Here is a 15,705-nt window from a genome sequence, read left to right as displayed (position 1 = left end):
ACTTGCACCTCCTGTTCGCAATGAAGATACTTCACACTCCAGTAAGTGACCAGGTTCTATGTCTGTGAAAAATGTGGTGGCATCACTAAGATTCACCCTCTCCCCCCACTACACAGTGCACAGCATCTGTGGCCAATGGTCTTGACCTCACCGCAGCTCCAAAGGTGGGCCCTGGTTCATCTCAACTCATCAGCTCATCTCAACATCATCAACTCAACGCCTTTCCTTGATTTGGACAACCCAAGCCAAGGCCAGTCAGCACGCGGTATCTCCTCGGCCCCAACAACTGGTTTAGAAATGCACCAATCTGGGGGCGCCTGGGTGGCGCAGTCGGTTAAGCGTCTGACTTCAGCCAGGTCACGATCTCGCGGTCCGTGAGTTCGAGCCCCGCGTCAGGCTCTGGGCTGATGGCTCGGAGCCTGGAGCCTGTTTCCGATTCTGTGTCTCCCTCTCTCTCTGCCCCTCCCCCATTCATGCTCTGTCTCTGTCCCAAAAATAAAATTAAAAACGTTGAAAAAAAAAAAATTTTTTAGAAATGCACCAATCTGTACAAAGCTCGGAATTCTGTCAGGCACTCTGAAACCCAGACACTTTGGTACGGTAGGTAGATATAAAAGTAACTGCTGCTCTCACTTTGCCATTCCAAGAACAGAACACACGAAGATGAAGTCAATACAACAAAAAAGCAAAACCAAGAAGAATCCCAGAGAACCAGAGCCCTGATTAAACCATGCCTAAATCCCATGCTACCTCCAGACCATTACTCTTCTCTGAGCTTAAGCAAGTTTGGAATTGGATTTTCTGTTACTTGAAATAAACAAACATAAAATGCTATACCATACAGTATCTTAGAATTAATGCCACATTGGAGCATGAAATTATACACTTTTGAAAGCTTCTATATACATAATTTTTTTTCTGCCCAATTGGCAAGATACACACTACTTACTGGCAACCCAGTTTTATGTAAAAGAGGATGGACTCCCAGAAAACCAAACAAAAAACAGTTAACGTTACTGTAATGCCTACAGCGCTAACTATGTGCTGGACGCCACACTAAAAATCCTACATGTGCTCATCTGTCACTTTATGTGACAGGTACAACTCTTGTCTGCATCTTGTGGTGAGGTTTTGAGAAACAGAGAGGTCAATGGGACCCAGGTCAGAAGGGTGTACAGGCAGAGTTCTCTAGGTGAGGCAGGCAAGAGTCATCTCCTCACTCCACGCCCACCCCCCGCCCCCAGCACACCTTCCACTCAAACTCACAACTGCTAGAACTCATCCAAGGTGAGTTAGATGTGCTCCGGGGTGACACAAACAATAAACGGATCTGTACCATGAAATGGTCGCTTTTTAAGACTCCCCGCCAATGAAACCAAGTGCCTACACTTTAGCACACCCAGTGAGTTCAGGTGTACGTAAAGCATACTTTCATATGACCAGGCAATCTTTTCCTCCCTGACCGTGGCAATAAATATGCAGTAAGAGCCCGTCAACGCACATGCCTCGCTGCAAAAGTTCAGAAGGAAAATCCCCTATGTATTCAAAATAATTTATCGCATGGTTCCAACATTTAACAGTGTGCATTTGACATATTTCTGAGCCTTTTGCTCCAGAAACGTTACTCAAAAGTAAGAACTAACATACACTCGCATTGCCTTTATTTACGAGCAGTTCCTTCAGGCTGAAAACTGCGGCAGAAAATATGGGAGCCCTGGCATTATTAACAATATCAGAGCTGGTTCTGTAAATCGCCCGCTTAGCCTCTGACCCCGCCAAGTTCTTCAGGCAACCTCCAGTGCTGTAGCGTTGACAGTGGTCCCCCCACTTCATTATTGAGTCCAAGTTTTAGAGAACAATAACTTTATTACTCTGCCCTTCGTCAAAAAGCAGTTGCAAAGAGCAAAACTTTAGAAAAGGGAGAACACACCGTTTGATGGATTTTAACAGCCAGTGTCAACTTTCATGAGAAGTTGACAAATTAACAACTACATACTATGTCAAGTGCAATCACATCATTTTTCTCTTGCTTCAAATCAAGAAAGAGCCAATGAGATAGTATGTGTGAATGCACTAAAAAAGAGAAAGGGCTTTGCACATGGGGCTTTGTAGATGACTTCTGTTCAAACAGACACAAAGTCATCCACATTAGTCTGCAGATTAAAGTGAGGAAACAAAGAAGTTCTTATGACACTCTCTCAATTCATCTATATTGCAACCCCTATTCCAAATCCTCTCTTTTCCGTACCGTCCTCTATGGAAAGACAAGAATACGCACTCACACACAAAAACGCAGCTGCAAATCACTGAGGCTGGTTGGTAAGGCAACGGGTCACAGAGAATAGAGAAAAAGATTCTTGTGGTCAGTTGTTTTGCAAAAATGGAAGAAATCACTGCTTACCCTGTACCCATGCCATTGGGTAACTCCCTCACACCTCACCCTGGTTTTTGCCGTATGAGTAGCTCTGGCCAAGGAGACATTATCAAATGAAGTACAAGTGAGGGCTGAAAAATGCTTGGACATTGGGGTTCATCCTCCCTCAAGACCACCATATAAATAAGCCTGAGGATTAGAGACACATGACCAGATCATCCACAGTGGACACCAAGCCAACCACCACCCATGTGAGTGAAGCCATTCTGGACCGTCCTGGGAATCTGCTGAGCCAGCCTGTACCACAAAATCATGGGAAATAGTAAGTCTGTTAAAACCACTAGGCTTAAGGGCAGAATGTTATGCACCAAAAATCTTCAAATGTGTCCTGAAACATTCTCAGAAATGGGAGAACACAGTTAATTGAGTTCAACCGTTATTTGCTGAACACTTCCTACTTTTAAAAAATTAGTACATAAAGCACTAGAATTTATGAGAGATACAAAAGCTAGTGATCATGTTCCCTGACCTCAAGGAGTTTACCACCTAACAGAAAGAATGGTGGGCATAATTGATTAACTCATTCGTAAACAACTTTTCTAGTAACGTGCCCCATAGGGGCCTTTCTAGCTGTCCATTCAGTGCTCAGACCTGCTCTGAACAGCAAACAAAACCGAAGCTGTACCCTCATGGAGTTTCCACCCTAATGGATGTCAATTTTAAAAAGGCTTTCTATGCCTCTGGGGCTTTTCAAAGTGCTATACAGACAGACATTTTAATGCGCTTAGTATAAATTATCTTTTCAAGTATATTTAATTAATAAAATACCAGAACTAAAAAAGTAAGACATGTAGTTTACATAATCTGAGACCTCAAATATCAAACAGTCAGAGGAGTGGACTATATTGTTGTGTTAATAAATCTATTTTTAAAGGAGAAGAGAAGAGGACCAGGTTATGGAATGTTTACAAAAGAATGTCCAATTTGGGGGAAAAGCCTTCTAGCACTAGGATGCAGTGATCTCCATGAGGGCAGGGATTTTTTTGCTTTGTTCATGAGGTATACCCAGTGCCTCAAACTATGTCTGATACAGAAGATGCTCTCAATAAACATACATTTAATGAATGAGGGAGGGTGAGAGAAGATGGACAAGAATGGATGAATGGACGAATGGGTGGTGGGTAGATGGACAGGAGGGATACAATGAGGGAAGCTGGGGAGGCCACTAGAGGGAGAATATTTTTTAATTCAGTGTAACACTAGCAATTTCTTTATCAACATAGGCAGCAGTCCTATTTTATTAGGATATCGGTATGCCAACAAAAAACAAAAACAAAAAGCTCACCACCTTTTATCCCTTCTTTACCAAAAAGTTTTCAAACGTTTGAAAATAAAGTTTTTAAAACTCATAAAAAAAATGAAACTCACAAGGCAGTTACTGAGATCGTAAAGGCATGACCTGCACGTGGGCAGCATGAATGAGCAGGTGCTGAGCTGGGCTCACTCTCTTTTCACAATGAAAACCAAAGGGGAAAGAGCACTGACTTCTAAAATTCCCGCTGCAGCCAACCTCTGCTTGAATGGATACTTGAAAATTCAATGTATTATCTTCACGTAGCCAAATGAGCTCTAGAGACAACAGTCTGTATTTTTATATGCTACTACAAACTATAAACAATATGTGAGACTGTCGGAGGTCAGAATTTTGAACCATCAAATGCCCACACAGTTGCTAATAAGGAAGGTGACCCGTGGTTGAAAAGAGCTGTCTCCTCCTTAATCCAAAATCTGGGCAAAATCGATGTCCATAAATAAAATTCTATCCTAGAGCTACTACCCCCAGGTTCAGTTCTTGTACCAAGAAGAGGTCAAGATTAACTGCATCTAAAGGAGGCAAAGGCCACAAAAAGTGTCATCTCTCCCATGATTTCTTTGTAGGTTTTCTGGAAACCAGAGGATTCAGTGCCCTGGGCAGCAGAAATCCAAAGGCCTGCCACACGTCTGCTGAGCAACGGCCCCAGTTATTAGGGCTGTTTCCAAACTCATTACCCTCCCCAGTACACGTTTGCTCCACGAAATGGAAAACAGCAGACAGCCCAGGCCAAAAAAAAAAATCTTTTATAGGTTGCCATAATCTTCCAGAGACAAAAGTTCAGTTGACTGATTCTATCATAAAACAGAAATAAGTTGGTTTAAAGTAGGCCTATCCATGAAACTTAAGCTCAGAAAATCTTAAACCAAGGATTCTAATTTCATTTTACTCTATTTCTTATTACTCAAAACGTTCTGAAAAAGTAAAACATTTTCTTCCATCAAAGTGTTAGCCAGCCCTGCCATACTCTTGCTCTTCTCTTCCTCAGGGATGGAAAATTAAGACCCAGCACAATTTAAACTTAAATCATTTGCATATGGATCCCACTGTCACATAGATTCAAATATGCTTCATCCTCCAAATTCAATTCAACAAACATTGTTTACTGTGTGTAAGGAACAAAATAAAACAAAACAAAACAAAAAACTCCATGGGGCGCCTGGGAGGCTCAGTTGATAAAGCGGCTGACTCTTGTTTTTTTATTTATTTTTTTTTTTTAATTTTTTTTTTCAACATTTTTTTTTTTTATTTTTTTATTTTTGGGACAGAGAGAGACAGAGCATGAACGGGGGAGGGGCAGAGAGAGAGGGAGACACAGAATCGGAAACAGGCTCCAGGCTCCAAGCCATCAGCCCAGAGCCTGACGCGGGGCTCAAACTCACGGACCGCGAGATCGTGACCTGGCTGAAGTCGGACGCTTAACCGACTGCGCCACCCAGGCGCCCCAAAAAGCGGCTGACTCTTGATTTCAGCTCAGGTTGTGATCTCACAGTTGATGGGTTCGAGCCCTGAGTCAGGCTCTGCACTGATGGCATGGAACCTGCTTGGGATTCTCGCTCTCCCTCCCTCTCTGCCCCTCCCCCATTCACTTGTTCTCTCTCTCTCAAAAATAAACATTAAAAAAAAATTTTTTTAAGAAAAAAATCCGTACGATTAATGTCTGGGGTGGGGGTGGGGGTGGGGGGATAAAAACACAAAAAAACAACTTTCATGGAACTTATATAAGTAGCTCACTTATCAAGGACAAGTCTCTCCAACTAAGCAGCCCGCTTCCTCCCCGACCTACACTTGTGCCAAGTCACAGTCAGACGTTCTGTGCAGGACAATAAAACACAAAAGCAAGTCAGACGCTGAGTAATCGAAGAATATGCTTTCAGTAAGGAGCAGACCCTAGTTTTTTTAAAAAATGAGAAGAGTAGCCAAGGCTGGAGGGATGCAAACAGAGAGCCCCCTCGGGGCCGCAGGCCGAACTTCACCATTAGGCTCTGGACAGACCCCGCAGAGTAGCGCTCCCTTCTGCCACACCATCTGTCAGACACTTGAGAGCTCAATGTGCAGTCCAAACTGACTGCTTTATCTCGAAGCACAGAACTCAAGGAGTTATTTGGAAGTCAGATAACACCTTTGAGCATTTTTTTTTTCATCCGTTTATAAAACGCTGGAACAGAGAAACCAAAACGGGTACAGAGCAGACGCACCAAAGAGGTATGTGAAGGGGTCGGGTGAGGGGGAAGAAAGTGGGAATGGACAAAGCATTCGGGGACTCATTACTTGAAAAAATTCATCAACAATAAAACATACGGGATTTATAAAAAGCCACGCCAAAAGGCCCCCAGGAGGCGCATCAAGTAGCCACTTTATAAACCACTTCAAACAGTAAGCAGTCAGCACAATATGGAAGCTATGCAAAAAGGGAATGATACACCAAGGCCTCAGGAACGCATTGATCCCAAGGCTTGTAGATGCTGGATTTATCACAACAGTAAGTTCCAAGACCCAAGAGAGTTATCACGGTTTAGCACAAATTCAGCCAGGATGAAAAACACACCGGGGCAGTATTCGAAGAGACTAGAAAGATCAAAAAGAGAAGAGTCAACCCAGATTCTCAGGAGCCGGCACAGCACGTCAAGAGACTGAGATGTGGGACTGACTCTGCTATCAGACCAGGTTGAACCATGGAACAGAAGCTGCTTCAGTGCTTACACCCCAGCGGCTTTAAAACAGAGAATTGGTTACTTGGCTGAAGGAGGAGCTGGGAAGCCACTGGGGATGGTAAGGCCACCCAGAAACTGACCCCAGCAGGAACCAGCATCACCCCTGGGCAGGAGGGACACAGGGGCAAGGCCAGGGCTGGGCCACGTGAATGCTACAAGAAGCCTGAGGGGGAGACGTCTGCTTTCTCGCTCCAATCTCCAGGGGAGTCCCCCGGGAGCCTGAGAAAGGGTAGCCCCCCCATGACCCAAGGCAGGGCCGGAGAAGTAGGGAAAGGGATCCGACGGCAAAAAAGCCCAAGACTGCTCCCCACCTTTCCTCAAACTGTATGGTGCAGACCTGCCACCCAGGCACCTTAGATTCTGACTTAGCTCACCTGCAGTGGAGCCTGAGGGCCAGCGATGCAGATGGTGCTGGTCCAGGGGCCCCAGTCTGGCGAACATCTAACTGATTCAAATGAAGGGCTGGACCATAATCCAAAGGAACACAGCCACATTCCTTCTAAGGATGAAAACACACCCTCATGTATAAGCTTTTCAAAGAAGAACGAGGAACATAAGGCACAGGTAGGAATAAGACCAGTGCCTGCACAACACTCCGTGTTACTTCTTCCCCCAGACCGTCCGATTTGTATGCTTCAGGGTTATGGCTGAATTGGGTCCCCCTAAAATTCAGCTACTGAAGTCCTCATCCGCAGTACCTCAGAACGTAACTGTATTTGGAGACGGGGCCTTTATGTAATGACACTAAAATGAAGCAGTTAGGGTGTAATATGACTGATGTCCTCGTAAAAAGAGAAGACTGGGACACACACAGTACGAGCAGCCGTACGGGCAGGCACACTGAGAAAAGACCACATGAGGACACACGCCAAGGAGAGAGGCCTCGAGAGGAACCAGCCCTGCCGTCACCTTCATCCTGGACTTGAGGTCTCCAGAGCTGTGAGCAGATAAAGTTCTGCTGTTTAAGCCCCCTGGTCTGTGATATTTCGTATCACAGCCTAGAGAGTTAATATAAAAGTCTTGGTTTGGGTTTTTGCTTCTTGATACGACTTTAATGAGGTTAAGTTTTCGCTGCTTGCCTGCCCAGTGAGAGGCAGAGTTCCAGAAGCTGGCTTACAGAATAATAGAGACAGTCCTAACCCAGACCCTGCTCCTATTTAGGGGGAGAAACCAAGGCCACCAACCTCAGATGATGATGGATGCTGTGACAGAGGCAAAGCCAAATGCTCTAAAGGCCCAAGGAGAACAAAATCATTCCAACTGGGAGGTGGGGTGGAAGTGTGAGCAGGGACAGAGCTTCCACAGGGATTCTGATGGGTCCAGAAAGCGGAAACATCTGGAATGCTGGAGCAACACAGGCAAAGGCCAAGAGTCACCAAGAGACCCGATGCGCAAGTGTGCAGGGACCAGCAAGACGTCTGGCAGGGCAGGTGCGATGGCGGGGGCCCAGGGGCAGGGAGAACTGTCAAAGTAAACAGAGAACTGAGGAGCTCACTGCCTCTGGGAGCCTGGACTCTAATTTGCAGAAAATGAAGATTAATGAAATAAGGAAGGCAGGTTAAGGGCAAGGGAGTGGATATACAGAGCCCATTGTGAAGGATAGCAAAACTCTCATTACCTAACTGCCTAAGAACAGCCTCCTCAAGATTAACATACTTTCTACCTTCATTAGCCACTTCCAAAAGAACTCTTAGAACTTTATTATCTCTTCCCCTGTTAACCTGGATCTAGGGAACAGGTTGCCATCCACCATGATATCCAAGCTAGGAACCAGGGTATGTGATGGTTGTGGGTAAGTGTCACAACCCAGTGAGTCAGAAAGAGAACTGAAGCCTGAGATCCAAGTTCTGCAGATCGAAGCCTGAGGTTCCGTCACTGCCACCGCGGTGCCACCAGCCTGGCTGCAAACAGCCATCACCCTTTGTCAGAGCATGAATCTGGCCAGCAGCCTTCTGCTCTCCCTCCACCCCCACTCAGGAGGACCTTGGATCCCTCATCCAGAGCAAGGGAAGCCACAGGCCAAATGAAAAGAAAGGAACAAAGTTACTCCTTGGCTTGTGAGCATCCAGGATCCCAGCCTCTAGTGATTTCCAAGGAAATTAAGGAACTTCCAAGCATAATTCACATGAATCTGACTTTAAGAGACCTTTGCCTTGTACACTGACTGAGAGTCCTACCCCTGCAGGAGAGGGGGCTCTCATTTACTCCCAGAGCACCTCCACGTGGCGTATACTGATGAACTAATCTCGGGTCTCATCACTGACCGAGGAGATGCAAGCATACAGCACCGGCATCTCAACGCCGACAAAAACCAATGTGACGCCTGATGCGATGGGTTATGCCCCTCTCCTTAGTCCTCTCTTCAAGCAATAGCCATGTGGCTCCTCTGAAACGACTCGTCGATAAACTGGGACAAGAAAAAGAAACAAGGCAGACAGGCGTGGCACCAACAAACACTGAATCAGCCCTGGTCTCTCCCTTTATCCCCTGGATGTTATAACTCTCATCTGTCTGTTCCCCAAAGGACTCTCCTTGCATGTTCAGTATTGGGGTTTGTAAAGGATGATAACAGGGAAACTGGCAGAGTCAACAGTTGGGTCTTGACAATGAACATAATCCTGGGAACCTACTGGTTCACTGGGCCTGTCTCTACAAAATGTGCAAATTCAGTATAAGAGCAAGTTCCCACAGTTTAGCACAGGCATGTGCAGACTGAACTACTGATCTGAAAGCACGTTTGCATTTACACCCTGGCACCGCCTTATTGTGAGTAAAATATCCTTCTTTCCCCTTTGCTTTTTAGTTCAGTCAAGTGACTTGCTTTGGTCAATGTGATGCTAGCGAGCACGGCGCAAGCAGAAGCCTGAAACACACCTGCACGACTCGGCATGCCCGCCTGTACCTTGGCCAAGACCATGAGAAGAGCACGCCCCAGAAAACCAGCCGGTCCAAGAGGATGAGGGACATGTGGGGCAGACCCGGAACCCACCCACAGCCTGGAGCCAAGCCCAGCCAACTCCCAGCCAACCCCCAGCCAACCTGCACACGCGTGAGAGAAAACGTGGTTTTACGCCACTGGGTTGGGGTGGGTTCTCTGCAGCATTATTAGAGCAATAGCTGATAAAGAACGGTCCGACAACAGAAATAGGAGAAAGGATTACACAGATTACCACACAGATACAAACTCATCGAATAACACTCATTTTCCTCATCAATTTCCAAAGAATGCTTTCAAAAACAGCGTTTGAGTACCTGTCTTCTTTCCTTCACCTCAGCCCTCAGGCACCATCTTCCAATAAGAGAGGAAGACTGCCCCTAAAACAGCAAATATAAGCAGAAAATGACTACAGATTTAAAACACAAATACCAGCAGAGAAATCTAAAATGGGCTTGCAAGAGCGAGAGACAGGAAAAATTTGAAATATCATTAGCCTTTCTCATAATCTTTGACACCTAGCACACAACACATTTCCATTCTTCTCATCTGAATAGTTATAAAAAAATAAAAATAAAGATTTATGAATAATAGAATTGGAATTGGAGGAGAACTTAGCCTCAGGGCCCAAAAATCACCTCCAATTCCAATTCTATTAGAGCTGATGCAGCTACAGGATGAAAACTACCCATGTCTTGGGGGTGCTTGCTCCACACCTGACTATGGTACTTGCAAATGCAAGTGAGGTCTTTTGCTTAGTTTCCTGAACAAAAATCTATTGACATGGGAAATGCTGAAGAAGTACTTCAAAATAATATGACACTATCATCAGAATCAGGAGGCTCCCCTCCAGAAACCCTTACCTTCTGTAACGGGAAACATCATCTCTCAGACCATCACAACCCACCCCCACTGAGAAGCACAGCTCAACCTCCCACCTTGTGAGAAAGTCTTTTTAAGCCTCAAAGCAGGCCAAGCTGCCTAAATGGCACGTGGAGAACTTTACAGCGTATGCTGCTGACCTCTTTCAGAGCTGTCAGGCACAGAACTACATGGCTGACCCAGGCCTTCAAGAGTTTGCCCCCATGAAACAGTTAAGCGGGTGCCCCATTTTTCATATATAGGGTAGGGTTCTGCCAAGACATGCAGCTAAACCTGATCTCTCCAGCCTCACCTACGGTACAGGACATTTCATTCTTTCCAGAATACTTTGTCTGAATAGGCCTCAAAAACAAACCCAGGATTCAGTGCTCTCTGAATCCCCCTCCCTCACGTGTGAAGTCAGACACTATCAAAGCTTATATTCCGGTCCGAACCTCAAATGTTGTTGAGGTATTGACCCTCAATAGAAGACTCAGGTTTTCTGCCAACTCGGCAAAAGCCAGAAACACGAAGAAGCATGTATTTTGAAGCACAGAAAATGAAAATTGGAGGCCACTGGTGACATCCTTTCACAATTAGCATCGCCAAACATGCAGACCATCTCTGTCTAGCCCTTGAGACACACACAAAAAAACTCCAATAGGAAATTACTATTTTCGTAATCTGAAATCTAGCCATGCTATGCACACACATTCTACAATACTGACACAAGACTTTTTTATCCCTCCCCCCCCATTTAACCTATCACTTTTACATTGGGTTTAACAAAAGCAGGAAAGCAAAGTGGATGCCCTTGAATACTAAGTGGAGTTTAATATGTGCTGAATCAAAAATGGAAAAACTCCAGCAAGTAAAAACAAACACCTTACATATCAGCAACCCCTCTGCATGTGAAAATACACACCTTTAATGTCTCATAGCTCTATTTCCTATTTCCATTTCTTCAAAATTAAACCAGAACCCAAATCCCCCAAAAGTCATTGGTCTTACCTTAAGCAAAGCATGTAGTAGCCATATATGAGGTAGAAGGCAAAAAAAAAGTTTTATCTATTTAAGCCAAGATAGTAAGATTAAGGCACCATATTATAGTCCTTACTTTCAAAATATTTTGGGTTTCATTCCACTTATTTGTCCATTCCTTGGTCAATTCTTGAACCTAAAAGGAAAAGTACACATGTGTGATTGCTTCATTATCCATTATTGTGGTTTTCTTCTAGAAAGTTTCTAAACTCTTATAGCTTATGGAAGGATGTACGATATATATCTTTAATTACATAGTAATTCTGATCCCCGAAAGAACTATCACCAAATATAAATCAAATAAGCTGATCTCATTCTACAACCTACATTGTAGCAAAGGAAAGAACAGGAAAAAAAAATTGTCAAGTTGCCTAGAGTTTTACAACAGTCTTTTTCATGGTATACTTAAGTAAAAGCTGCTTCCTTGGATATTAACTAAAAATTACAAGTTCAAGAATGGGAATGTCCCATTAAGTGGGTTAATTTTTCCCGATTATACACTAGGTCCTAAAAAAATAGTGATTTGCTTTTCTTTCTAATTAGATGGGGTGATTAAATCACCTTGGATGCTGCAGTTTTCTTTAAGAGATAATCTGCTGCTTTAGCTAATTAATAGGACTTATAAATCTCATTCTATCTTAAAAAAGAAAAAAGGTAGCTCTTTAACTCTTTTAGTAAAAGCAAAAATCGTTTGATAAAAATCAGCTTCTTTCCAGTCTGCTGTAACCTAGGGGAGAAAATATCCCCCCAATTGTTGAACACAGCACAGTTGGAAACCGCTCCTCAAATCTAATAAAAATATTTTGCTAGTTCCATAAAACTTTGTAAATGGTCCTAGTAAGTAATTCATTAAGAAGCAAACAGTGATATTAGATTGAGAGGTAGAAAAAAAAAAAAAATGTGTCCTGTAAAAAGGAATATCCCTGAAGCTAAAACAGAGTGACTCCCCCCAGGGACGGGGTAGGATTGGACAGACAGATGACACTCGTCCTTTCAAAGCCTTCCTCCTTCCCTACTTTAGCAGTTCTGCCACTTCTCCACTCCCATCCCATCTGAACGTACCGCTCTTGCAGCTGAGACATTAGCTTATTTAACCAGGCCGAAGTGCATGCCGGGAATACACCTGCTTGCACTCTCACTGCCAACAGCAAGACACCCCCCACACGCCACTGAGTATATAGCAACTGGAGGAGGTGCTCATGTCAGACACCTCCCCGACAGAAAGCCTTTGTTACTGACAAGTGGGGAAACTGAAGGGATGGCTTACCGGAGAGGAAAACCAAACCACACCTAACCCACCTATACTCAATTGTTCAGCAGTCATTCATTTTACTCCATTTACCCCAAATAGGGCTGACTAAGTTAAAAGAATACCGCTTCATTTTCACTAGCTATTAAAATCAAAATCAATCATCTTCTTGGTTAAAACCAAATAAATGAAAGAAACAGGACCGACCCTCTCTAGTTTTGCTTTTTGTGTGTTTTTAACGGTTTGCAAAGACTGTCCTGAGCTGTCTGGAACTGCACATTCACTCCAGTCTTTCGTCTCATCCCTTGAGTGATGGCAACTTCAGGCTCTAATGATGGCAGTTAAAGCCACCTGGCTATCAGGGTGTGTTTTGGAAAAGCTTTCAGAGAGGCAATGTTCCGAGAGGGAATGTTCTGCCTTTTCTCCCTACAGAAGAAGGAAGGACTGGTATATTGAATTTACCAGTTTATAATCATCGGTTCACAGATTCTCACTGGCAATTTATCGGACAAACACGGCATTCAATAATAAATGCTTCTGCATTTCACCAACAGGTGTGTTCTTCCTGAAGAAATGACAAGCCAATCAATCCTTTTCCAATTCAATCAAATAATTCTAGCTTTAAACAAATTGTTAAGTATGCCTTGGGTTTATTTTACTATGGATTTTAAAGCAAATAATCTTCATTTACAAAATAGACCAATGTGTGATACCACCTCTAGCAAATGACCAGGTGATAAGATTTATAGCTAAACAGACAGCAAACGATTGTAAAAGGTCAGCAGAAAACTAGATTAAAACTTAGAAATTGTTATGAACGAGATACGTAGTCATTTCTGTCACAGCATGTGTAATGCATTCAAATTAAGATGTTTATTGCTTTCTATTAACTTGCTAGGTATTCCTGAAAACTATTATTAAGAAACAATATAAGACTATATCCATTTCAAAGCACTCAAAATTAGAATTTGAAGCACTAAAATACAAAATTTCATCAGAAAAATAGGGAGTAAGAAACTAATGTTTTTACTCATGCTATTATCAGCAAATTCATCAGCATAATTACCCAGGGAAGTGTCAACAAGTTCCTAACTACAAGCCAATTTATATTTTCAGTATTGTGTACTCTTCAAAGAGCTTTACCAATAGAATCCAATTTTCTTTCTCAATCTGCTGTAACCATTCAGCACAGTGAACAAAAATCCAACCCAAAAAATGTTCTCAGTGCCTGTTTTTCTTTCACAGACGACTCTTTTTTTAAAAAACAAAAATAGTACAGAACCAGGTCAGCCATGAAACTGGCTTTCAGAAAGAGCCAGCATACCAGCACTCAACGTCAGCCCACGACATCTCCAGAGCCACTCTCTTTCTGGTCACTCACTGCCACTCCCTCTCCCTGCTTCAGCTGTCCCTAGCTTAAGGGAAACTAAGCATCCACGTGGAGTATTCAGAGATTCCCCCAGTGCTGCACTTCCCACTGGAAACAAAGTAAAAGGATGACAAAAAGACTAAACGGTGGTCATTCTTCAGCTACGGTTAAGCTGTGGGGACCACCGCTGTCTCATAAATGTTGAACATGGCCTCCCTCGACTCGGGGCTCCTGTGTGCTCTGAAGGACCGAGCAGCCTCCTGGCCTGCATGTGAATTTCAGTTGCAGTAACCATCATGTACCAGAAAAATCCCATTTAATAAGTCAAAGAGGACACGATGAGATACACCAAGAGTCAACCATCGTGCTTCTTTAAAAATGGGGTGAGGCAGAGGGAGGGTTCAGTGAAATGAAGAAGGAAAATGAGTTTAAACAGCAAGTATTAAAAAGCATGCACTTAAAATAACAGTGAAAAGATTTTTAAAGAATAACGAGTCAGGTATCACTTACTCTTGCTTCATTCTGCTGAAGTTTTTCCTCCATACTTAAGGCTGTGGGGGAGTCTAGGAGGGCAATCTACAATTTAAGCCATAAAAGAGAAAAGTAATTAGTAAACAGCAATAATCTACAGGAAGGATTTGTCCATGATTAATAAATTATCAAAAAGAGCCAAATAACTATTAAGCAAAGGTGAAAAGTACTGTCCCACAACCACCCCAAAAGTGTCAGTCATCACTGAGTCTTTAATCAATGGGGTACATATCTCGTAATATTCAAAACCATAGCATCCTAGCAAACCCACATTTGCAATACAAATCAGTAAAGCAAAGGAAAAAGACAAACATGTTACATACTGACATTTTACCAAAATCAAACACGGTCTAAATCCCTAAATCTGAAAGAATTCATCTGTTCTGAATACGCACAATGTACAAAATTCAAAAAGAAGCATAAGTCTTGCTCAATCACAGGCTTCTGAGAATTATACATGTTGATACATCCAAATGAAATTTAGTTTCACTGATGGATTATACTCCATGTGTGGTATGGCTAGCCCTTTCTTTATGTGCGTTGCAAAGGTATAAAGATTGACACGCGAATGACAAACACCAAAATCTGGTTAGAACTGGGACAAGACACAGAAGGGGAAGCACAGGGAGCCAGGTGGGGCACAGAGGGGCTCTGACTGTATTCGGAACTCATAATCTGAGAGGTAGGGACATAGTGCTCCCTAGGATGTCATCAGAAATAAAAGAAAGGAGTCATATAAAAGGCACAGCATGTGGAGGGGGCGGGGGTGTGAGGACTTCTGGGTGGCTCAGTTGGTTAAACATCCCACTGTGGCTCAGGTCATGATCTCGCAGTTCGTGAGTTCGAGCCCCGCATCAGGCTCTGGGCTGACAGCCTGGAGCCTGGAGCCTGGAGCCTGGAGCCTGCTTCAGATTCTGTGTCTCCCTCTCTCTCTCTCTCTCTGCCCATCTCCCACTTGTGCTCTGGCTCTCTCTCAAAAATAAATAAACATTAAAAAAAAACTTTCAAAGATACAGCAGAGGGGATATAGTCAATGATATTTTAATAGCGTTGTGTAGTGACAGATGGTAGCTACACTTGTGAGCAGAACATCACAAGATGTTCAATCACTATGCTGTACACCTGAAACTGTGCATCAGCTATACTCAAGTAAAAAAATTTAAAAAACAAAAAACAGAGAGGGTCTTCCTCCCTCCCCATCCATAGGCAACCACTTTTTCCCAGTATGCTGTGTAAACCTGAAGTCATTCTGGTCATAT

General features: G+C 43.5%; 1 protein-coding gene across 13 annotated transcripts in view; it reads right to left on the bottom strand.

The window, feature by feature from the left end:
• The window catches only part of KIF16B (kinesin family member 16B), a 292,229-nt gene that overhangs the window by 212,056 nt on the left and 64,468 nt on the right, over positions 1–15,705 (bottom strand). For all 13 annotated transcript variants that reach the window (XR_009248807.1, XR_009248808.1, XR_009248802.1 and 10 more), the window contains 2 exons: positions 14,426–14,491; positions 11,374–11,433 (listed from right to left, as the gene is read on the bottom strand). Coding sequence is in view for 7 of the 13 variants with exons in the window: in XM_058684831.1 (XP_058540814.1) it covers positions 11,374–11,433; positions 14,426–14,491 (126 nt within the window). In the remaining 6 variants the exon portion in view is untranslated. The remainder of the gene's footprint in view (positions 1–11,373; positions 11,434–14,425; positions 14,492–15,705) is intronic.

Source organism: Neofelis nebulosa, chromosome 9 (assembly GCF_028018385.1).
Source record: "Neofelis nebulosa isolate mNeoNeb1 chromosome 9, mNeoNeb1.pri, whole genome shotgun sequence".
NCBI classification, from domain to species: Eukaryota; Metazoa; Chordata; class Mammalia; order Carnivora; family Felidae; genus Neofelis; species Neofelis nebulosa.
Note: the sequence above shows the minus strand (reverse complement) of the source record. Positions and strands in the feature narration are given on the sequence as shown.